General features: G+C 31.5%; 3 protein-coding genes across 4 annotated transcripts; 1 reads left to right on the top strand and 2 right to left on the bottom strand.

The window, feature by feature from the left end:
* Nucleotides 1-751: 751 nt before the first annotated feature.
* Nucleotides 752-8,392, bottom strand: LOC114929351 (integrin beta-PS). The gene is made up of 15 exons (XM_029300906.2): nucleotides 8,125-8,392; nucleotides 6,916-7,123; nucleotides 6,328-6,556; nucleotides 6,068-6,167; nucleotides 5,563-5,733; nucleotides 5,366-5,464; nucleotides 5,114-5,278; nucleotides 4,730-4,888; nucleotides 4,531-4,662; nucleotides 4,033-4,335; nucleotides 2,857-3,078; nucleotides 2,095-2,211; nucleotides 1,802-1,994; nucleotides 1,194-1,333; nucleotides 752-1,113 (listed from the first exon to the last, which is right to left on the bottom strand). Exons 1-15 carry the CDS (start codon nucleotides 8,281-8,283, stop codon nucleotides 1,045-1,047), a joined length of 2,466 nt encoding a protein of 821 aa, XP_029156739.1. The 5' UTR covers nucleotides 8,284-8,392; the 3' UTR covers nucleotides 752-1,044.
* Nucleotides 8,159-18,028, top strand: mop (tyrosine-protein phosphatase non-receptor type protein myopic). 2 transcript variants are annotated; one of them, XM_029300904.2, is made up of 16 exons: nucleotides 8,159-8,439; nucleotides 9,509-9,733; nucleotides 9,936-10,138; nucleotides 10,273-10,595; nucleotides 10,681-10,793; nucleotides 10,903-11,288; nucleotides 12,014-12,364; nucleotides 12,486-12,709; nucleotides 12,896-13,131; nucleotides 13,277-15,458; nucleotides 15,577-16,109; nucleotides 16,230-16,508; nucleotides 16,677-16,861; nucleotides 16,966-17,267; nucleotides 17,346-17,498; nucleotides 17,613-18,028. In XM_029300904.2, the coding sequence occupies exons 2-16, from the start codon at nucleotides 9,647-9,649 to the stop codon at nucleotides 17,738-17,740; spliced, it is 5,685 nt and encodes a 1,894-aa protein (XP_029156737.2). In that variant the 5' UTR covers nucleotides 8,159-8,439; nucleotides 9,509-9,646; the 3' UTR covers nucleotides 17,741-18,028. The 2 variants fall into 2 exon arrangements, with proteins under 2 accessions (XP_029156737.2, XP_085336280.1); XM_085480154.1 differs by lacking the exon at nucleotides 8,159-8,439 and having other exon boundaries at nucleotides 9,418-9,733.
* Nucleotides 17,927-22,765, bottom strand: Stt3A (catalytic subunit 3A of the oligosaccharyltransferase complex). Its single transcript, XM_085480155.1, has 12 exons — nucleotides 22,312-22,765; nucleotides 21,959-22,200; nucleotides 21,691-21,858; nucleotides 21,448-21,608; nucleotides 20,967-21,356; nucleotides 20,710-20,863; nucleotides 20,325-20,563; nucleotides 20,043-20,207; nucleotides 19,748-19,936; nucleotides 19,323-19,542; nucleotides 19,006-19,194; nucleotides 17,927-18,921 (listed from the first exon to the last, which is right to left on the bottom strand). Exons 2-12 carry the CDS (start codon nucleotides 22,053-22,055, stop codon nucleotides 18,776-18,778), a joined length of 2,118 nt encoding a protein of 705 aa, XP_085336281.1. The 5' UTR covers nucleotides 22,056-22,200; nucleotides 22,312-22,765; the 3' UTR covers nucleotides 17,927-18,775.
* Between the last annotated feature and the right edge of the window lie 157 nt (nucleotides 22,766-22,922).

Here is a 22,922-nt window from a genome sequence, read left to right on the forward strand (position 1 = left end):
TTCTTTAAAATATCTTAATGACAGGAAATTAAAATTGTAAGTTATTTCATTAATTTTTATTTATATATTCATCTTTGATAATAATAGAAACTTTGTTAATCTTATTTAAGCAACTCTTTAAGAAGGCTCTAAATCTGTCATTGCTAAAAATCTTATTAATCATCTACAATTATATATTATATAGAATAAAAACTTAAACATTTGCTATAATTTGATATTATAAATGTATAAAATAAATTGTTTGCATTTATAAGGCAATTGTTGAAGGGTTTTCAATGATAATTCGATTGTTTATCAAGGAATTAAAATTTTAAACCACAAGTGTGGAAATGGCTTTAAGGTGAAGGAACGAAACGATAAAATGTTTCGTCAAGAAACCCACGCAATTAGATTTCGCAATAAATAGAGGGAAGTAGGAAGTATTTGAACAGAGTCATGTTATTACGAGCTTGACAAGCGAGAAAAGGACAAACGAGAGAAAAGGAGAGAAAGAGCTATATAAGTTTTGCTTGTTTTTGCGAGCAAGACTCTTGCTGCCGATTGGTCGACTCATTATATGGCAATTAAACGACGTGGCACCCATTGCGACTTGGTCGATTCGTTCACTTGGTGTGGCGCTAGTCGTTGGATCCGATAGATTGGACGATTGGCATTAAAATCCTCTTCTTATATATAGATTGTATCATAAAAAATATATTTCTATTTATACAATAAGATCTAAGAACGTACATTTTTGCTTATACAATAAAATGTCATAATTTGTATTAATTTTATATTAGAAGTGCATGTGCAATTTGTGCTGCACAAAGTTTCTTAATTTAAAAATTTATCTATTAATTATTATATATGATATTTTTATTTTATATATTATATTGTTGAAGAGATTTAAGATAATAAATTAAATAACTACAAATAATTACCAAATTATATTAATAAAAAATTACGTTCTCTTTAAAATGTTCAAAGTGTTTAATGCACAAGAAAAATTTGAAAACTTTTAATAAAATTAATATCACGATGTGAGCTTAAAATTATCATAAATTATTAATCACTAGCGTTGAACGTCGGGTTGCGAAAAGTCGATGTCGCTTGTTTGTAGAGAGGATTCTCACCCTAAAATATTCTGACATATATTGACGTTCTGACAATCTTGCAGTCACGCCATTGAATAACAATGGTGAATAACGACTTACCCTATCCCATTTGGCGAGAACGCACTCCTTCTCGAACTTTGCAAATTCTCTCTTGTCATGGATCATTGTGAGGATTTTCCAAATGAGGAGAATCAGGAAACCGATAATGACGGTACTTATGACGACGCCCAGTGCAACACCTACGGGAGAAAGTATAAAGTCTAGTTTAGCTAATTTATTTTAAATTTTTCTCGTAAATTTTTTCCATTGTGTTAATGCACAATAATACCGTGTCAGTTTAAGACATTGTTACATCATTAAATATAGAATTAATATATGTTGTCATGTAATTAAAATAAATAGCATTGTTATATAATTTTTCGAAAGTATGTATCTGTATGTTACGCACAAGAGAGAGTAATTTCATATTAATCATCTATTTAACGTTACATACTATTTGATTATTATTATAGATGTGACATTAATTTGAGACATTTATCATCTCACACATTTATCATCTAATATTATTCATGAAGTACTTGTTATGTATAAAATAAATTTCCGAATTTATATCTGTTTGAGAAAACATAATGAGATGTAAATTAGATATTTCGTAGCACACACGGCGTGATAAAGCATCATTCGTGATATAATATAAGACAAATTACCGAAGACGTTAATAGGCGCCGGACAAGTTCTCTCTTCCTGAGCTCGAATCTTGAAAATTTTAATATCTCCGCCAGTACCGTCTCTGTGATACTGGTATTTAAAGACAAACGTGCAGCCTGCATCACCGGGTGTTCGACATATGCGGGCGCCGGTTTCCTCGTCCTTCGCAGGATCTTCCTCGACAATGTCGACCTGAGGAATAATAAACATCCGTTTACGTTGCATTGTAAATTATTAACCGCCCGCGCGCAGCTTGCAAAGTAGATATTATCTCGAAGGAAGCGCTACCAACAATGTCAATTTCGTGCATGCACAAGTCGCATTTCCCGTCCTTCGCGAGCGGTCCTGTATTATACGCTACGCACTCCACGCAATCCTTCAGCTCCTCGCATCTTTGTCCCGGACACGTCTACAATAACATTGTACACCATTATTTCGCAAGAAGAGATATTTATGAAATTGTCATTCGAGTACATGATGCGCAATTTATCTTGAAATAACATTTTTGAAATGCCTTTCTTGCAAGAAGAAATAAGTTAATTCTATAAGCAGGTGTAATAATAACTTAAATTATTCAGCATCGAAATATATTTATAATTTATGCTCATAATTAACAATTTATTTGGTATATAATTTTATAGATTTTAATTGCGCGTGCATATCATTTAGTAATTCTATACAATTTATCTTAATTGAAATAATATTTTCGAAATGTCTTTTTTGCAAGAAGAAAATGAATTAATTAATTTTATAAGCAGGTGTAACAATAACTTAAATTATTTACCATCAAAATATATTTAATTTATGCTCATTTTACTCATAATTAACAATTTATGTGATATTTAATTTTATATAGATTTTAATTGCGCGTGCAATATCATATAGTAATTCTATATACATAAACGCCCGTATGTGAATAATTAATTAGAATAAAAATTTAAATTAAAACATCACTTTTATGCTTATTAGGTCTTTTTTTGTTCTTTATCGCGAGAGAAATTGCTCGTCGATTTTTTCCGACATTCTTTCTTCAAAACGCATGCAGATTACTTACAGGACACTCCTCGCAATATTGTCCGGAGTATCGGATATTGTCGCGTTCTTGACAATGGCAGCTGCCGCAGATGCAATCGCCGCGTCCGCTGCAAATCTCGACGTTTCCGCCCGACGATGGGATGCATGTGCTATTGGTCTCTTTACAGTCGCACGTTTCGCCACCCCAACCTGGTAGACAATTGCAGGTACCGCATTCGCACTTGCCTCGTCCACCGCAGATCTTAAACAGACAAAGGATGAACGGCTGGTACATAATGGATGTACGAAGGCGTGTAATTTGTTTTCCATCGCCCTTATAAACGGCGTTACCGCTCAAAGAGAGGATTGCCGTGTAGTAAATTTTGCGCGAATTTGTTGAAAGCGATTGCCAGGAGAATAGATTACAATGATGGATCGTAGATCATCTCTCTCCTGCCACGTTTATAATTCTTTATCGTTATATAAATGACCGTAATAATAATGTGCATGTTAATTTCCAGTTAAAATATATTGAATTTAACTATTAATATTGAATATCATTTCTACTCACAATTATACAGATTTTTATATGTTACAATTTTTATAATGTGTTCAAATAAAAATAAACACAAAAAAATTAGCCACCATAGCTAAATTTTAGCTATCTCTATATGACAATCTGAAATTTAATTATCGTGCCTCAATTTTTAGCTATTGTAACTAGTATTTTTAACTATAGTTTAACGGATTCTATAGCTAAAAAATATTAGCTATTATAGCTAAAATTTAGGCATGACAACTAAATTTTCTGTGTAATATAGACAGCTCAATTTAGTTATGGCCACTAATTTTTTTCTGTGTGAAATAATGTTTATTAGTCTATATGATCAAATGGTTCTTATATTTTTTATATTGTGAGAACTATTTTTTATAATAGGTATGTGTAGTTTATAGTCTTATTCAAAGAACGTGTGAATTTCATATAATATAATATTATAACACCACAGCTAAAATTTAGGTATGATAACTAATATTTTTATAGCTATAGTTTATAATGGAGAATTCTATAGTTAAAAAATATTAGTTATTATAGCTAAAATTTAGATATGATAACTAAATTTCAGGTGTAATATGTAAACAGCTAAAATGTAACTATTGAGGCTAATTTTGTCCGTGATATTATTTTATTCTTTTTAATCTTGAGAAGAATCTATACCTGGCCGCCACTGCGTTTGCAAGAGAAATTGTCGCATTCGCAGTATTTTCCGTAAAACATTTCATGCAGATTGTTCGGTCGTTTATCGCAGTCGCAGACGCCGCACTTGCATGTACCATGTCCGCTGCAAATTTCCGTAGTTTGGTTGTCGGGTTTGCAGTCAGCTATCGAGATCGAGTTGCCAGCACCGACCTCGTTTCCTTCGCACTCGCATTGCTTTCCATAAAAACCGGGATTACAGGAACATACGCCGCACACTGATTTGCCGTTATTCTTGCATTCCGCGGCGTTCGGTCGATATCCCTATTTTCCGATTTGTAAGGCGATTAATATTGTGCAAATTTGATTAATTATATCGCACAGTGCGTAAATTGCAAATTTTTAAAACGTTACATATAAAATCTTGTGTGTTAGCTAAAAGATAGATTTCTTTTTACTATTATTTTTTAACAATATTTTTTGTGTTATTTTTTAATTTTATAATATATTATGTAATACCGAGTGTCCAGGTTTCTCACAAGGACAATCGCATATGATTTCTATATCGATAGTCAAACTCTCATTTAAGCCTCTAGGTTTAATCTCGATGGTTTGTTGCCAATCCTTTGGATCTTCGGGACATTCAACAACCTGATAATTAAATTCAATAATATGTATAAGCTGTCTAACTAAAATATTTGTTAGCTAATTCATGTACCTTAATCACAACTTCAAAATCAATAATGTTGCCTACACGAAGTCCTCCACATTCTTGACGTTCCAGCAATTCTCCCGTTTTATTTAAACATCGAGAGAAATATTTAACATTGATTATCCTCGGTGCTGTGTCGATTATTGATACAGAGTCTACTAGTTTCTACAAATTATTAATATATTAAATTACTAGAGTAACTATTTAGCTACCATATGAATATAAAATATATAAGTATTCTCCGAAAGAAGGAAGCTTAAGTTATGAATGAACGTTCTATTAGCTTTTCTAGATTATAATAAAAATTGAAATGTGTAGCGTAAAAAATAAATTACACACTTAAATACATATATGTATAATTATTATAATTATTATTTCTAACAGGGTCACCTCGTATTCACTGCTCACTAAGGCGACGACATTCCGTGATTCGTTTTCCAAAGTACCTGTTGAAGACCCACTAATACTACGACTCAATCGCTGGTAGGTCGCATTTTTGTGATCAGGAATAGCAAAAATAATGTTCATGTTATGTTCACGCGCTTTCCTGTTGAGCTAAAGGAATAAAAACATTTTTTTCAAATTATTTAAGTTTGTACTTTTACAAATAAATTATTTTTTTATTGAAAAAAATGTATTTACCTGTGAGATGGACGGATAATCCTGTAAAAGAGAATGGTTGTAAAATCCTTTTTCGTCCAAATGACACATGCAATCGTTGGGCTCTATTATTCCTGCAAGCTGAGAAATCGTAAATGTGTTTTGAAGTTATAATGGTCAACTCGTTATGTTATCGCTCGATGTCAACCGAGGGTTTTGTATGATTCACGACCACGTACTTTACCGTCTCCGGCGACGTGGAAGACCGCATCGGTTGAGAACACGATAAGATGACGCGCTTTTTGGCGCCAGCCGATTTCCTTAGTACACACAATGACCTGCATCATCGCATCGAGCCCGCCTTCAGGTCCGTCTAAATTACCTGACACCGGTGCCGCCTGTACCTGAGCCTAATTTGGTAAATTATTGTATTTGATACAATATTTGAAACACATAAAACTAACATATTGAATAGTTTAAAATAGTTTAATTAATATTTAGTTTAAGTTATGAAGAAAGTTATTATACAGAATTGAAATTTTGTTCTTTTTTCAGGAAATATATTTTATATTTATTTAATTACTTTTTTATTTATTTATTACTATATTCTGCATTTGTTAAATTATGATTTTGAAAAAAATTATGTTTATTTGTTTAATTTTGTCGATTCTTTGAAATTACTTATTAGAATTTTCTTTCAATTTTTTCACTACCTGCCGAATACATTTTTATATATATAATCACCTCAAATAGAGCTACATTTTCTGTAAGAGGCATCTGATTTTTATAATCATAAGGCGACGCACATGACTTTCCGGTTTTCAAAATGCAAGGAGATTCCAATCTATAATCAGATAAAAATTTAATCAGATTATAAACGCATCTCTTATCAATGATATAATTTTGTTACCGTTCTAATAAAAATTTCAATTTATTATTTATTTTATTGATTGAAAGATTAGAATGATTTATACATATATAATGAATAATATATAATGTCTTACTTGTCAGGTTGCGTGTTGGTCATCGGTAAAATGACTTTGTCTACAAAGCTGCCAAAACCGATACGAAAATTCGACGTGAGTTTTTGCATAGCTTCGGCCAATTGCAAGCCTAATTTCGACAATTTATCTTTGTACGGTTCCATAGATGCGGACAAATCCATAAGGTAATATAAATCCACAGGATAATCCTCTGCTTGACTGTATTTCAGAATCACGCGATAATCCTCTCCTATTAATAATTTATGTGATATTCTTGTAGAATTTAATTCTTGTTCTTCTTGTAGAATTTTGATTAAATTATAGTTTATAATTTTATATATTTATTAAAAAAATATACATTGAATATTAAATAAAAGTACCTATAACATATAACTCTATTATATGTATAGTCATTAACTAATTATATTTTAATATGAGTATATATTGAATGTTTTACATTCTGTAATAATAATAATAAATATTGTTGACATATTTTTAAATTTTTTATCTATTTATTAGAATATTAAAATAGATTATTAAAATACTATTGATTGCAGGAAAATTAGAGATAAAAACTTAGCGTGCAAAATTTTTTCATTTTTCTGATACCTCGCCTGAGACGCAAACGGATCCTCTGAGGTTGAACTTGGACGGGATCTTTACCCTTAATCGAAGACAACGGTCGAGTTTCAAGAATGTTTATCGTATTCTCAGGATGTATTACGTCTGACAATGGACACCAGAGATAACCTTCTCTCAAAAATGTCTGCCGGGATACACAACGAAGCAAAGGACTGCTTGCATTCTGTCCAGATACCTTGCAAAATCAGGAACTCAATCTCATCGATCACATTGCATTGAAATATTCAAGATGAGAAAAACAATATATATAAAAATGTATGTACAACATAGAAGAATTTATCAATAATTTTTTCCAAATATCTGGATTTTAATAATTCATTTTTTTGATGAGAAAATTTTATTTAATTTATGGCAATTCTTTTCATCGTATGATTATGATATAAATGTATTTCCGCTCCAAAAAACTAAGAATTCTTTCACAGAGAAAATAAAAGATATTAAAAAGTCCTTTATAAGTGACGTTCTTTTTAAAACTTTTAACTTTAACTTTAAATATTTTAAAGTTATAAATAATTAATGATATTATTTTAAGAGATAATTTTTTAATTGTCTAAAAAAATTAATTTGAATAGAAAAATATGAAAATACTGTTTCTGTAAACATTCATTAATCAATAATAATTAAAAAATGCCACATATCAATTTTATTTTATTTTAAATTTTGATTAAAATTATGTTCATTAGATCAAGTAAGTTTTAATTTTTTAATTTATTTTATTATAAAATAAATACGCGCGCGAATGCGTCCCGTCAATTTTTTCTAATTACATTTATTCTACATATATATAGGTGTATGTATATATATATATATATAAAATAATATAATAAATTACAACAAAATATTTCCTATAATACAGATATTTTATTGATAAATTTCTCTCGTAATAGAGGCACTCATTTTAATTAAAAGATAAAAAAAATAAAAAAGATAAAAAAATCATTCTCGTGCTAAGTGTCTACGAGTATAAAACTATGAAACAGTCACACAATCGCATGATTTCATTCATGAATCATCAGCAAAAGAATGACGGTTCTAAAAAGAGGATCGTCGCGCAGGTGTTTATGTCCGATATGTTTCTTGTCGTAGACTCAATTAATGTAGCCATCACTTTATTCATTTCTAGCGTGTTTCGCTTTTTTCTTTCATGACACGTTTATAATCATAAATATTCATTACCATCATAGAACACCACACGCATCGTGGCGTTTGGAGACAGCTCGAGCAGGTTTGCTGGGACTCGCAGAGGCTCTCCCGGTCCCGATGCTGCGAGGAGGCGAGTACGAAGAGTCGCGTCATCATCAGGAAAAGAAAGACGGCCGTCGTCCACCGAGTCATTATTTCGCCGTTAACGTCGACGTACGGCGAAAGTGAGGCGCGGACGACGAGCCGAGAGCCGCGGTACCGACGCTCGCGATCTACGAAAGGATACTGCGGTATCCCCCGGAAATGACTTCGAGATAAAAACGTGTCACAGTCATAATGCGTCATCAGGTAATCACATTCATTTGCTCTTTCTTCGGGGACAATTCTGTGATCGGATCCTCCGAAGCACGAGAGTCATCGTGTATATACATTGCAATGATGTAAAAAATTATATTAAATTTTATATATATATATATATATATATATATATATACATACATAAAAATACGATTTGTTCGAGTTTGAATGAATAAGATGATAAGATTATATAAATATACATAAATACGATTTGTTCGAGTTTGAATGAATAAGATGATAAGATGAAGATAAAAAGATAGGATGAAAGATTTATACAAATAGAATATGCTTAAGAACAACAAATATAGAAATAGATTGTACTTATTACTTATAGACTGAATAATTTTTTTTATTATATGAATTTTTATCTCTGCTTCTATATTTCAATATAGATAAAGTATTAAACTTAAATTTACACGTATTTTATTCATATATGAAATTATCAATTAAAAACGATTTTGATATATTCTTTCAAGTTTCAATATTATGAATAAAATTGATAGTGATTAATATATATATTTTTAAGATTTTGTATTGATAAAGATTTTACGGAAAGTACAATCCACTTCCATCTAGCGTGTCAGTAAGGCATTAAATAAGATGCAAGTTTGTTAATATCCCAACAGATGACGCATAATGACAAAAAATTTGGCAGTGTTTTCAACAATCTACAAACATAAGAAAATTCTTTTCGTAATAATTATTTTTCATTTTATGAATATATTTGATAAATTGTCAAAATTATGTATGCTATCTAAAACGGGGTTTTAACTCAAATTCATTTAAATTTGTTTCTGTAGTCTTTTCATAAGAAAAATTTGGCAAAAATGTCGATGATACATTCATGTAATTAATTTTTATCGTAAGATAAATATATAATATATTTATCTCTTTCGTGTAACAATGACATTTCTTATCATTATTCATTTTTATTAGTTTTAGATATCTCTGTTTTCAAACTTATCAATCTAATTTCCGTGGCCGCTTTCACGAGCAGAAATTGTCGCCACGTATCTCTATTGAGTACGCTCCTCAAAGAAATCGTAATCCTTGGTTACAGGTATATCATCATAGTACATGACACACAGTGGTAGTGGTATATGCACTTGATTGAATCCATTTTCGATGCGTTTGACAGATGACCGATTGTCACTGTTTGACAAGTTTGACAAAGTGAAAACCAAATAAGCGAGCCGATATGGAAGCGGTGCCGAGGTTGCCAATGATATGGTTCCAAGTAAAAGTCAGTCCAGAACCGACTACTTTCGGACCGAAACTCAAACAGGTACAAATTTTACATTTTTATATTCGGCTTTTTATATCTAATTAGTCAAATCGTTGCGCTACGCATATAGCATTAATTACGAATCTGTCGTTCGTGCAAAATGTCAAAGTGCTAATGACAACTTGCAATTTGTTTCTAGCATAATATGATTTATCTATAACTTTAATAATTTTATCTATTGCTTTGTCCTCTTTTTTTGTAGTACATACGAGATTTTTATAATGAGGATCCTGAATCATACAACAATGAGATACACCAATTGGAAAGCTTGCGTTCGATGGCAGTTAGACCACCAGTTGATACAGCTGGCTGTGTGCTGCTGAAAAAGTATTACTGTCAATTGCATTTTCTTCAGAGTAGGTTTCCCATGGGCAAGGATGGCCCTGCTGCAGTCACATTTACTTGGTACAGAGAATTACATTTTTCTTGCATCATAATTTATTTATGTGTAATTGCATAATATAATTTAAGATTTGATTTAATTATACACAAGAATTTGTACAATTGTAATCAATGAATTGTATGATATTTTTTTTTAGGAGAGACACTTATGCAAATATGGTGTGTTCATTGGCTAATATTCGTTTTGAAATGATATCCATTTTGTATAATATTGGAGCAATACATAGCCAATTAGGCGCACGCACAGAAAGAAATAGTGGAGATGGAATGAAACTGGCATGTAGTCATTTCCAATGTGCAGCATGGGCTTTTGAACATTTGAAGAATAGTTATCCCCAACCATCTGGAGTGGATCTAGCACCAGAATTAATGACTTTTATGCACCAACTTTGCTTAGCACAAGCACAAGAATGCATTTTACAAAAGAGTATGTTGGATAATCGTAAACCAACAATTGTAGGTATGTATTATTATTTATATCGATGAATTTTAATAGTAACTATGTAGTTTTGTCTGTCATTATATAAGATATATGTATTGTACAGCAAAAGTTGCAAAGCAAATAGTAGATTATTTTACTATGGCGCTAAACACATTGGAGCAAGGTGGAAGTGAAGATGGAACAGTATCTGATACAGTGGGTACCAAAATTTATAAAGTAAGTAAAGTTTATAGTGTTTATATGTTGCAATTATTTCATATATACAGAATTTTAATATTATTTTGTTAATCTATAACTTAATAGCTAATTATTGAAATCTTTGTAGAGTTGGAAACGTTATGTCAAATTTAAAAAGGCATATCATTCTGCTATTACATATCTTTATCAAGGCCTCACAGCTGAGGAACAAAGGAAAATGGGAGAGCGAGTAGCTTTTTATAATGCTGCACTAACATCCCTGAATGAAGCACATGCAATTTACGATTTTGCAAATGTTAAAGAAGAAAAGGCTGCAGTAGAAGAAGCACTCACATTTACGAATGATGTAATAGAAGGCAAAAGAAAAGCTGCTAAAAATGAAAATGAGTTTATCTATCATGAAGAAGTGCCAGAAAAAGAAAATCTTGCTGCAGTAAAAGGTGCTTCTTTAGTTAAAGGAATATCATTTACTATAAATGATCCAGAGGTATCTGGACAAGATATATTTGCAAGGTAATTCTATTTTATATATTGGGTTTGTTCGTTTTATCTGCACTGCTGTACTAGTAATAAGTAATAAGTTAGAATGAGATAAATGTATATTTTTTCACTCTAACTTATTGCAGCAGTGCAGGTAAAACGAACAAACCCATTATTGTAGTATTCCTTTTATACAAGATGTAATCGATTGTTTTTTATTAATAACGAATTCGGTTGGTTGCACTAGTGCGTACTGAGTGCATATAAAAGTTTATCACACAAGTTCACAATGAGAAAAGAAATTAAAAGAAGAAAATAATTAATAGTAAGAGCTATTATTATTATTGTTTTATAATTGTTGAATAATAATAATAATAATAATAACAACTCTTATTATTAATTATTTTATTTTTTTAATTACTTATGTCATTGCAAAATTGTGTGCAATATCCTTTATGTGCACTCAGTGCGCACTAGTGCATCTAACCGAATTTGCTATAAGTTAAATATATAAATAATATATATTTTTATAATAATTGAGAAATATGTGTCGCCCAACTAGCAATTTATTAATCTTCTTACAACGTTTCAACCCTCCCTTCAGGCTCTTTTCAAGTAATGTAATTATATTTATATTTAATATATTTTTATATTATTACTATCTTTTTCGTTATTTTTACTGTGGTCCAACATATAGATTGATTTCTCTTAATGTGGGAATTATAATATTTATATGTTGTTTTTTATTTTTTTTTCAGATTAGTTCCTATGAAAGTGCACGAAGCTAGTTCTCTCTATTCAGAAGAAAAAGCAAAAATATTGCGTTCTATTGGAGCAAAAATCGAGGAAAAAGATCAATATCTGAATACTTACCTTACATCTTTGAAGTTGGAGCATATGAATTTATGGGATCCTGATAGCACGCAAGGTTCAGAATGGGAGTGCTTACCACTTCCAGAAGAATTAGTCGAACGATGCGCTGCGCTTAATGCCAAACAACATGTTATTGAGGACTTAGTAGATATAATGGGAAAACTATCCGAAACAAGCCAAGATGTTGAAAGTGTATTAAAAGAAATATCGAAACTGTTGTTGGAAGAGGAACAAAAGTATGAAATTAATCATCTCATTAGACTTTGTTAAAAGAATTTAAACCATTAATGTTTTCTTTACTTCATTTATATAACAATAGGTAGAAAATGTTACTAAAGAATTTGTGAACTTTTATAGAGAGAGGCAATACCAAGAGGCAATTGGCAAAAGACCACCATCAATAGTAGCGACAGATTTGACTAGAGAAGCTAAGAAATATGAAGAAGCACATAACAAGGCTTCAGAGAGTAATCAAGCTTTGCACAAAGCAATAACAATGCATGTAAAGAACTTGAAAATTCTTGCTCAGCCATTGGCTGATTTAATGGCGCAGATTCCATCACCAAGTATATATCTTTCAGGTAAGTGTACAATACAAAATTTACTTATATAATATTAAATTTATTTATATGTTAATATATAAAATATATATATTATTAAATTTATTTATATGTTAATATATATAAAATAATAATAATTTAAATAATTTTTTAAAGTAATGTTTATAATACATAGATATACATATATTCTTGCAATGTTTCATACAGATCAGAGTTCCGAAAAATCACAAAATGCAAAGGAAATAGAAAAAATGCATACTAAAGAACTAAAACGTATATTAAATAAAGTAGATGAAATGCGAATGCAGAGACTTGAATTGCATAACAAATTACGAGACCAAATCGCCCAAGACGATTTAACACGCTTACTAGTCACAGCTACTTCTGAATCTGCTCCTTTGGATCGTTTATTTGCAGAACAGCTTAGCAAACATGAGAGTTTGGTTAGTAAAAAAAATTATATTTATTATTTTAATAAATTTATATTTAAATGTTTATATTTTATATTTAAATAAAAAAATTGTATGTACAATTATTTTATATCTTTTAATATGTAATACAATAAAACGATTTAAAATTGGATTACAGGTAAATATAATAGAACATAATCTCGCAGCGCAAGATAAAATATTAGCGGCGTTAACGGATGTATATGCACAGACTGCTAACATACGAAAGAATGTCGAAGAGATATTAAAACGTAGAGAAATTACGATATCCTCCTTAATCAATTCTTATGACGCATATGAGGATTTATTAGCAAAATCGAGTAAGGGTTTAGAATTCTACAGAAAATTAGAAATAAACGTTACAAAATTATTACAACGAGTTAAAAGTACATGTAAGGTGCAAGAGGAAGAACGGGAGCAAATACTTGCGCAGGATAGTAAAAATACAAGTGAAAAGACTGATGTGACAATACCGTCGACCTACGATCAAGGACGTACTCGATCTAACAATGGCCTTAAGTTGAAGGATTATTTGAACAGCAGAGTGGAAGGCGGTACTGGTTATCAAAATCCATATTATAATTTATACAAAGGACATACTGTAACGTTGCAAGTGGACTCGGCTCCAAAATCATCGATAACTGATATAGGAAACAAGAATGTAGTTCAATCTCCAATATCTATACCGGAAAGTCCGTCTTCGTCAACGAGATCGCCCCAACATTATTATCCTACGACGTACACTGATTATAGAATAAATTCTGCATACCCGTACGGTGCTCAGAATTATTATGAAAATCCGATTGCTTTAAATCAGAACTCCTTGCCAACGACTAATACGAACGCTACGGGTGCCTATCAACAACCAGGGTTATCTGTGCCAACTGCAGGTGCATCTAATTCGAACGTACAATATCCTGCAAGTTCCTATCTACCAAATGGACAACCTCTATCAGCATCTATTACCACGCAAGATAAATTCCACGGAGTCACACATACCAATTACAATGTTTCCAATACTACTTTGCAATACGACACTTATCAATCTCCAGCGGGTTATAATAGCTACAATGTTGCAACGCCGTATGTTTCTAATCAAGAAAAAGCTACGATTAAAAGCGGAACAGTGAAGATATCCTCGCAAGTACAACCAATACTTGCAAAAGTGCCTGTTTCTACAATAGGTGCGGCTGTGAACAGTCCCATGTCAACGGACGATCAGCGTCAAGTTTCTTATAGCGTTGCGCAACAACCCCAACAATATGATAATCAACAAAAAGATATGTCTCACGGTGGTCAAAACACTGCTATTAGATCTCAGCAGACTCAACTGTCAAAGGATAATACGCCCACGCAAAACTACTCGCTCCCTCAAACCGGCCACGCTGAAATGACATATCCGCAAAACTATCATCAAGGTACCGCGTATTACAATCCGGCAGAACTACAAACCCAGCAAGTCCCATACACGGACACTCATGGCACGTACGACACAACTGTCGTCCCTCCGACTCAATATGTGCAATCGCAACTACCGAATACGAGCAGTCATCAGTCTGTAAACTCCGTAACATCGGCGAGCGAAAATTCAGCATCGTACCCTTTGAACTTACATAGCATTAATTCCGTTCAATATTCCCAGCAGACGAGTACAGAACAAGGTAAACAGAATTATACGGATAAAACATACGTTGCTTATGGCACTCAAGTGCAAATGAACACTGTCGCTCCGAATTATCCGAGTACTTATCAGACTTATCAGCATGGCACTCCTGGAACGCCATATCAACAACAACAGAGTAACCAGATGTTACCCGGAGACACGTCTAATGTCTATGCTTATTTAAGCAGCTCAAGTAATTCAGAGATGATACAGAGCCATGCGAAACCGACGACGGTGCAGAGTTACTCACAGTCGTATCAATATTCCCAGCAAGTTCCTTACTCTGGATACGTACAATATCCGAATTATTCGCAAAGTCAGAATTACACTTACATGCAAAACACTCATGAAACGAATACAATGGCATATACATATAATCCTGTCAATCAGGCGCAAGGGTATGCTTATGCATCGAATCCGCAAAATACGCAGACTGCTCAAGAGACTCAGGAAGCCACGATTCCAATGACATCCTCCGATGTTACGGCTAGCAGCGTTTATTATCAACAGCAAGAGACGAATGCGAGATACACGAACGCGGGCGATATTGCTGTGGTCAGTCAAACGCCATCGTCACAATACAGCCCAGTTTATCAGCCTCAAACGGGAAGTGACACATATTATACCACACCTTATGGTCTTCAAATGCAGGGTCAAAGTATGTTATATATATTATATTTTTTTAAATATATATTTTATATATATAATTATATATTTTTTTGCTAATATCAAGATATTGTGCGTTTTCTTATACTATTTAATTCGTTTTGTTTCAGCTGGTACGATTACAAGACCGGTAAATTACACTAATTACAATCAGACGTATATGCAAGCCGTCAACAATGGAACGAACACGACAACGAGCGCAAATCCGATGAAGCTTACAACCAAATCTGAGGAAGCGAAGTCAAACGTCGATCTTCTTTCCGATCTTGACATTACTATAAACCATGCACCACTTGTGCCGGAAGTACGACCTCTTGCTACAATACAGAAAAAAGAAGAGATGAATGATACTGCTGAAGATGTTAAGGCAGAAAAAAACGAGCAAGAGAAATCCCATAATACTGAACAAGAAGCAACAGTTACCTGTGAAGATAAAAGTGACCATGAAAACTTACAAATTGTATGGGATACCTGGTACAATGACGTTCAACCGAAAAAAGATCCTCTCGGAGAACCAGCAGCGTTACAAAAGTTCATTAATGATGTTGAGAAATATGAAAAGTTTGTAGATAGTTTACTCGTAAAGACTCTAAGCGGAGCTACAAATCTTGATATCAAGTGGAAAGAAGTTCAAGACTTTGAAGTATGTTTAAAATCTCAATCTCTTATTTTTTATTAATCACATGTCACTTATATCAAGCAAAGATATTTGCGAATGTATACAATAAAGATATAGTATAGTTTATACATTTTTTTTCTTTAGGAACGAGAAAATGGCAAACAATCAAGTACTGTAGCGTTAGCTCATTCGTCTGAAAATCGAGCAGTCGATTGTATTCCATATGATACAACACGGGTACAAATATCGTCCACAGATGTTTCGTCGTACATAAATGCGTCTCACATTATGGAAATCACGCAATGGATACCTATGGCATTTATTATAACTCAAGCACCTTTAACAAATAAATTGGACGTTTTTTGGACGATGATCTGGGAACAGGAGAGTGAAGTCATTGCATGTTTAGCTTCTGATGTTCAGGTTTGTATGTGTGGATAAAAATAATATATATTTTTATACTGTAAAATTATATATAAAAAAGTAAGAGTAAAAAAACTATATATATGACTTTCCCTTAAGTTTTTTTAATTAACTTTTCTTATTATTTTTTAAATTTACATTTTCTAATAATATAATATTTTTCCACAGCTAAATGGAGAATTATATTGGCCCATTAATGAAGAAAACAACTTGGAGATAGGAAATTTTACAATTTCGTTAAAAAAAATAATTAATCATACAACCTATATTCAAAGAACTCTTTCTATACAACATAATAAAAAGAAATCTGAAAAAGTTGTTGTACACATGCAGTTTCTTGTATGGCCTTCTAAGTAAGTTTACTATAATTAAAATTAAAACAAAATTTTATATATATATATATATATATATATATATATATATATATATAACGGTATTAATATATCTTCTTTTTTAGTGGTTTTCCAAGTAGTCCCGGTACTATACTTGCGTTTGCAAGCGATGTAATGACTGAGCAGGCATTAAGACGTTGCTCTCCCAAGCCTGTAGTGGTACATTGTTTAGATGGTGGTTCCTTGAGCAGCTTGTTTTTAGTAGCTGCTACAACAGTATGTCACATACGAGCAGGCTGCGGAATTGTAGACGTACCGCTGGTTTTTAAAGGCCTTGCAAAATGTCGCAAACAAGTTGTAAATAAAGAATCATTGTTATTTGCGTATAGATTGGTATTGTATCACGCTCAGGACATTTTGATGAAACGTAAGAAAAATAATTTCTTCATGATATTCTTTAAAAATTGTTTTAACATTATATTCTATTAGCTTTTTCCTGTTTTAGGCGGTATTTTATCTTCTACTCGATCCACGTTTGAAAATTTTGACGGTTTTAAAGGAAATAAGGAGAAAACATCAAAAAGATTGCAGTGTCATCCCTCGGATGATTTTCTTCATAATCTTGCTGTAGGAATACAACACTCTGATCTGGACCAAGGTATATATAATTAGAAAAAATATTGTAAATTGATAATTTCGTGCAAGCAATTTTGCTCATTTGCAACATTTAGTTCCTACTTAAATCTCTTAAAATATCAAATTTATATTTTAGGAAAAATACAAACGTTAACAAGCGATAGCACGTCGAGTAAAAGTTCAACATCATCGCAAGAGAAATCTAACGGCGGTGTCATCGATCCCTTGAGCCAATTGGATCCTTTATGGTCCATCAGAAGATAATTATAAAATGCTAAAGGAATGTAAATTCCATTGCGCAGTTTTAAACGGACGATTATTTATATAAACGAAATAGCCATTCCTATCTTTGTTAAAGCAATTGAAAAAATATTGAGCTAGAATTTTTAAGAGCTTGTATAAATAATGTTTTAAAGGAATTAACAAAGGAAATAACAACGCATCTCTAAATTAGCCTTGAAATAAAAGACATTTATTCAAGTATTTGCTAATTCTTAAGTGTTAACAGTTTTACAGTCTGTTAAATATATAGAATAAAAAATATAAAACACATACCTTCTATATATACTCATTTTGTATTCATTTTCATATTTATACATCTTTTCTTAAACAATGTAATCTAATTACATCTCTTTTTTCATATTCGATATAGGCTATAATGTGTGATTAATCCATTTAGATAAATTTAAAGTATCTTTTTGCACTTAATATTCAATATAATAACTAACTTAAATATGTTTAACCATACCTGTTTCCAAAAAAATGATAATGTAAAAAAATGAATAGAATAGAAATTAATACAATATAAAAAATATTTAAGAACTATTTATCTTTTAAATATAATTTGGTTATAAAGAAAAATATTTTTAGATAATTATTCAATATATTGCATTAGATGTGGAATATTTATTATAGAGAGAAACATATTCTCTTTTATACTTAAAACATAAGCATACGCTAATGTTTTTAAACAAATGCATTATTATATATAGTTACGTTATCCAGTATTATATACGTGGATTTTTAATGGGCGTCTGCCAAAATATGAGAAACATACTGCTTTCAAAATTCTAATAAACTGCACATAGCATTATTTATATTTATATCGCGTTTCTTTTTTATCTTTGCCATAACGTTTTACTTATAAAAATTTCGATTACAGCGCGATGCACAATAATGAGTATCAAATATCGCAGTGATTATCGCGCAGAATCAATAAACATAAATATCAAAAGATTTATGAAGTTATGGTAGTAGACCCATTTGTATCTATACAATATCATCATGTTCAAGAACACTTTAAGCACCTCTATTTCGTAGATCTTTCACTTTGTAAATTCGTACAAGCCAATGCTCCGTCGTGTATGCTTCTTCTAATGTATTTAATTCAAAATCCTTGTTTCCAATCTCCATATTCCTCACTCTGTCGTAACCTGAAGGCTTGCCTGTTTGAAGAATGATTAATTGAATAAGAATCACTATTAAATGGATACATAAACTACATTTTTACTTTTAATAGAAAGCCTTACCGCCTTCAGTAAAGACTTGGCCAAATCTGTAATAACACATTTTGTACATGAGACAATTGAGCAAAATTGGGGATCCGTCTTTATCCACTCGAAATTCGCCTGCAGGATTATAATAATCCCATTCGGTTATGGATTTCCCTTTCTCCGTACTACCGCCAATGCGCACCATCCATAGGAACTTGTTTATATCTAATAAGAATAACAATACATTTTTAATAATACAAAATATTATTCTATTTTCAGGATTAGAACTCGAATCAATTAGCTTTCAAATACGTTTAAAGATTAAAAATAGATATTATGCCACATATTTTTACCATCTGATGAGTAGCCAGTCAGTCCTCCAAAAATCACAAGAACGTAATTGACATCCAATTCTCTCATAATCTCATAAGCCTTTTCCTCGGAACTCGCCATCGCCTGGCCGACTCTTGATATGTGCGTATTATTCCATGTGTTATTGTCTACTAAGATAGTACGATTTGCCATTGCAGTTATCTGATATCCATAATCCCACCAAGACATTACTTTAGCATTCTGCAAAAATTGAACGTGTTATTTTTCATCTTTTTCGCATCTTTTTTTATTTCAAGAGAGAGAATTGCAATAATTTTTGTTTTTAATTTTTCAATAAAATACTATCACTAGAATTGTTTATATCTTATTAAATGTACAAATTTTTAGTTTTAAAATCTAAATATTATTTAATTATTCGTGTTTAAAATATAAAAATAAAATTTACCTCGGGTGTATTCATACGCAACCAGTAATATGCTTCTCTAAAATCATCAAAAATCATCCGACCACCGTCAGGCGATCGTGCAGACAGTACAATACTCGGTGAACTATAAGCTTCTGCTGTGACCCATGTGCAATGGAGAGTATAAGAAAAGAAGAGTACACACATTAGTATGATGAAAAACGTGGCAATCTGAAAACACATATGTTCTTAATTTAATATTGTATTATCATTATTTTCTTTATTTAAATATATCTTAAGGATAAATTAAAAAAAACATTAGAAATTCTCAACTTACCTCACTCCTTAAGACATAATTATTTTCGAATTTCTTGGCTTTTTTATCAATAACTTTCCCACTTTCAACTTGTTTCATATAAGTAACTAGTAAAGAGGATGCTCCAATCCCACCCAAAATACACATAACTGGAGCAAGTACTAACATCAAACGTACCATCACTCCCTAAAAAATATCAAATATTATATGTACAATATAGATCAAATTATTTCACAAATTATTACAAAAATATCAATGAAAAAATACAAGTATGTCTTATAATATGATTTTATATTAACTTACTGCAAAATATAAACTAGTAACTCCATACAGAATTAGGAAAATATTTGAATCTGTTAACTTGGAAAAACAGAAATATAATCCCGATGGAAACAGAAATACGAGTATCTGCAGATCAAAGTAGAAAGAGCTCCATGATGTTGGTTGATGTTCCGAAACTGAAGCAATTATTGGAATATGATTTTTGGCATAAGATGGATCAAGTAAGGAATAAAAGCGTCCAGTCCATGGTGATATTTTTCCTTAAAAATAATAAAAGAATATTTATATGTATACATCATAAATAATATATTTATATATATATATATATATATATATATATATATATATATTTGATATATATGTTAAATGATAAATTAGAAAAGGGTATATATTATGAGATCTATACCTGTAATAGTTAAAATACCACCAACTATGAGTGATGTTGTAACCACCACAATAAGCAAGGCACGAAATAATATTTCGAAGTCCTTCTGAGACAATTTATTCCGCAAATAATCCACTAACGCGTGTATTTGACAAAGCCCAAAAACGCCTAATGCCTATAAAAAAATGAAATAAAAAAAAATTAAATTGTAAATATTCAATTTTTAGTTATTTAAATGCAGACATAAATCTTTAAAATGGAACATTAGTAACACTTACAAGCATGTGTTCAGAACTTTGAACAGGTTGAAAACCAACAAATGAAATTTGCATAGATAGAATTGTGCCTAGGCAGTATAAAATGCTATATGCGATATATATTCTGTGGGAAAATCTTCCAGTCACCATTAAGGTCAGTACATGTAATGGGATCAAATTAATTAAGAAGACGTATCCACCCCATGAAGACACCATGTAGAAGTATGCTAATGCAGAACATGTAGCCCAACATATCGCTCCTGTTTTCACAGCTTTGATCCACATGTAATATGTGAATAACATACAAAAGATTGCTATGCCTTCATTATCGTAAGAGCCTGCTACTGATCGCGAGATATAACCAGGTACAATTGCAATCATTGCAGCTGCAAATAGACCTGATGCAGAATCCTAAAGATGTAAAATAAATTTAGTGGAATGCCTGTTTCGAAAAAACAGCACAACTCGTACTCATCATAAACGATGAAAATACAAATTATACCTTTAATTCTTTGGTAAGCAAATAAGTAATAATCGTTGTTAAACTTGAAAACAGTGGAGCAAGGAAGACACAAATGTTACGTATGTTTAATGTAATGTTGAGTAACCAGGAGAGACGATATAATGCTGCTGAAGTTATCATCAAGCCAGGATATATAGTGCCTACAAAATAATTATTTTCAAATTAATAACTTTTTCCTAAAAGCAAGATTATTAAAATTTATTAATATATAATTATTAGCACCTCCAATTATTCTCCCAAGCGGATACCAAACTCGATCATCAAACCAATTATGAAAACTATAGAATCCATTTTCAGCTAAGTATTTCGTTGTGCGATAATTGAAGTAAGGATCAAATTCATGAATGACACTTTCAAATCTTAATACTGAGAATAAACGTGTTGCAAATGCTGTAAAAAATGATACATGTATATAATTAATTTTTAAAGTACAGCTAACATTTATCTATGTATATGGAAAAAATCAAAGATGTACATATGATAAACTTACATAAAATTGCTGCTAAAGAAAGTACAGTTAATTTTAAAAGTGTTTCTTGTTTCTGCGCTGTCATGCGCAAACCTCTTGCTTTCAGTAATGAAACCATGTTATTGATGCGATGAGACACTCACAATTTTAAACTAAATTTAAATCCCAAGTTTTCTTATAACTTCAATTTGCAAATTAAATGTGACTTTTAGTTTCAATTATGTTGCTTGCATTTAGCATTATCAAGCAGATATTTTGCGCATCTTAAAATACAGATATTTGAATAAGTTTAGAATTTACGGAAAAATAATGAAAATAATTCTTAAATTTATTTTTATATATATATATATATCTGTAGATTACATATAACATACAGGCTAAGAGCACATGTTTGCACTTGTTTAAGGTTATAGTCACACTGATAAATAAATTTCAGCGTATGCGTGGCGAAGCTGAAGTAACGAAAGTTCCTTTTTTAAGATTGGCTTTTCCGATTAATGAGTATTCGATGCGCTCTTAAAAATGCACACGCGTACTCAAAGAACGCCAAATTGTAAATTCAGTACTGTGACCACGTACACAAGTTTACCGGCCGGTGACACATCTGCAACATGTCAGTTCGCGCATTCTACTTTTCCTTATCATATGTACGTTCAAGCAATATGTTTAAGGGTTGTAAAAATTAAATCGGAAAAATATGTAAAATTACTTTATACAACAAATGCGAGAAAAACAATGTAGCCATTTAAATTATTAAAGGCCGGCAACAATAACAGGATAAACTCCGAATAAAAGACTTGCGAAGAACCCTTGCGGCGAGAATGCGAAGCTCTGACATTTCAACGTCAAACAAATTTAGGCTGTGGTCGAGGAGAAGCTAGAGAGGCTTCGAAACGTTCGATTGACCAATCAGATAAAAAAGTCCAAACGTCTTCTTGATTCTGATTGCAAAGCTTCTAATTGGTTGTCGAATAGAGAATTTTCG

This window comes from Nylanderia fulva, unplaced genomic scaffold (genome assembly GCF_048542155.1).
Source record: "Nylanderia fulva isolate GAGA-0341 unplaced genomic scaffold, ASM4854215v1 Scaffold14, whole genome shotgun sequence".
In the NCBI taxonomy this organism is placed as follows: Eukaryota; Metazoa; Arthropoda; class Insecta; order Hymenoptera; family Formicidae; genus Nylanderia; species Nylanderia fulva.

Excerpts from the sequence above, each read along its gene's own strand:
- mop (XM_029300904.2), top strand. The coding sequence starts at position 9,647 with ATGGAAGCGGTGCCGAGGTTGCCAATGATATGGTTCCAAGTAAAAGTC. Across the intron at positions 10,139-10,272 it reads GCTGCAGTCACATTTACTTG|GAGAGACACTTATGCAAATA; the intron begins GTACAGAGAATT and ends ATTTTTTTTTAG. Across the intron at positions 13,132-13,276 it reads TTAGCAAACATGAGAGTTTG|GTAAATATAATAGAACATAA; the intron begins GTTAGTAAAAAA and ends ATTGGATTACAG.
- LOC114929351 (XM_029300906.2), bottom strand. The coding sequence starts at position 8,283 with ATGACTCGGTGGACGACGGCCGTCTTTCTTTTCCTGATGATGACGCGA. Across the intron at positions 7,124-8,124 it reads GCGTGTGGTGTTCTATGATG|GTATCTGGACAGAATGCAAG; the intron begins GTAATGAATATT and ends TGATTTTGCAAG. Across the intron at positions 4,663-4,729 it reads ATTTTGAAGTTGTGATTAAG|GTTGTTGAATGTCCCGAAGA; the intron begins GTACATGAATTA and ends TTTAATTATCAG.
- Stt3A (XM_085480155.1), bottom strand. The coding sequence starts at position 22,055 with ATGGTTTCATTACTGAAAGCAAGAGGTTTGCGCATGACAGCGCAGAAA. Across the intron at positions 21,609-21,690 it reads GCTTGGGAGAATAATTGGAG|GCACTATATATCCTGGCTTG; the intron begins GTGCTAATAATT and ends ATTATTTTGTAG. Across the intron at positions 19,543-19,747 it reads TGCGTATGAATACACCCGAG|AATGCTAAAGTAATGTCTTG; the intron begins GTAAATTTTATT and ends CAATTTTTGCAG.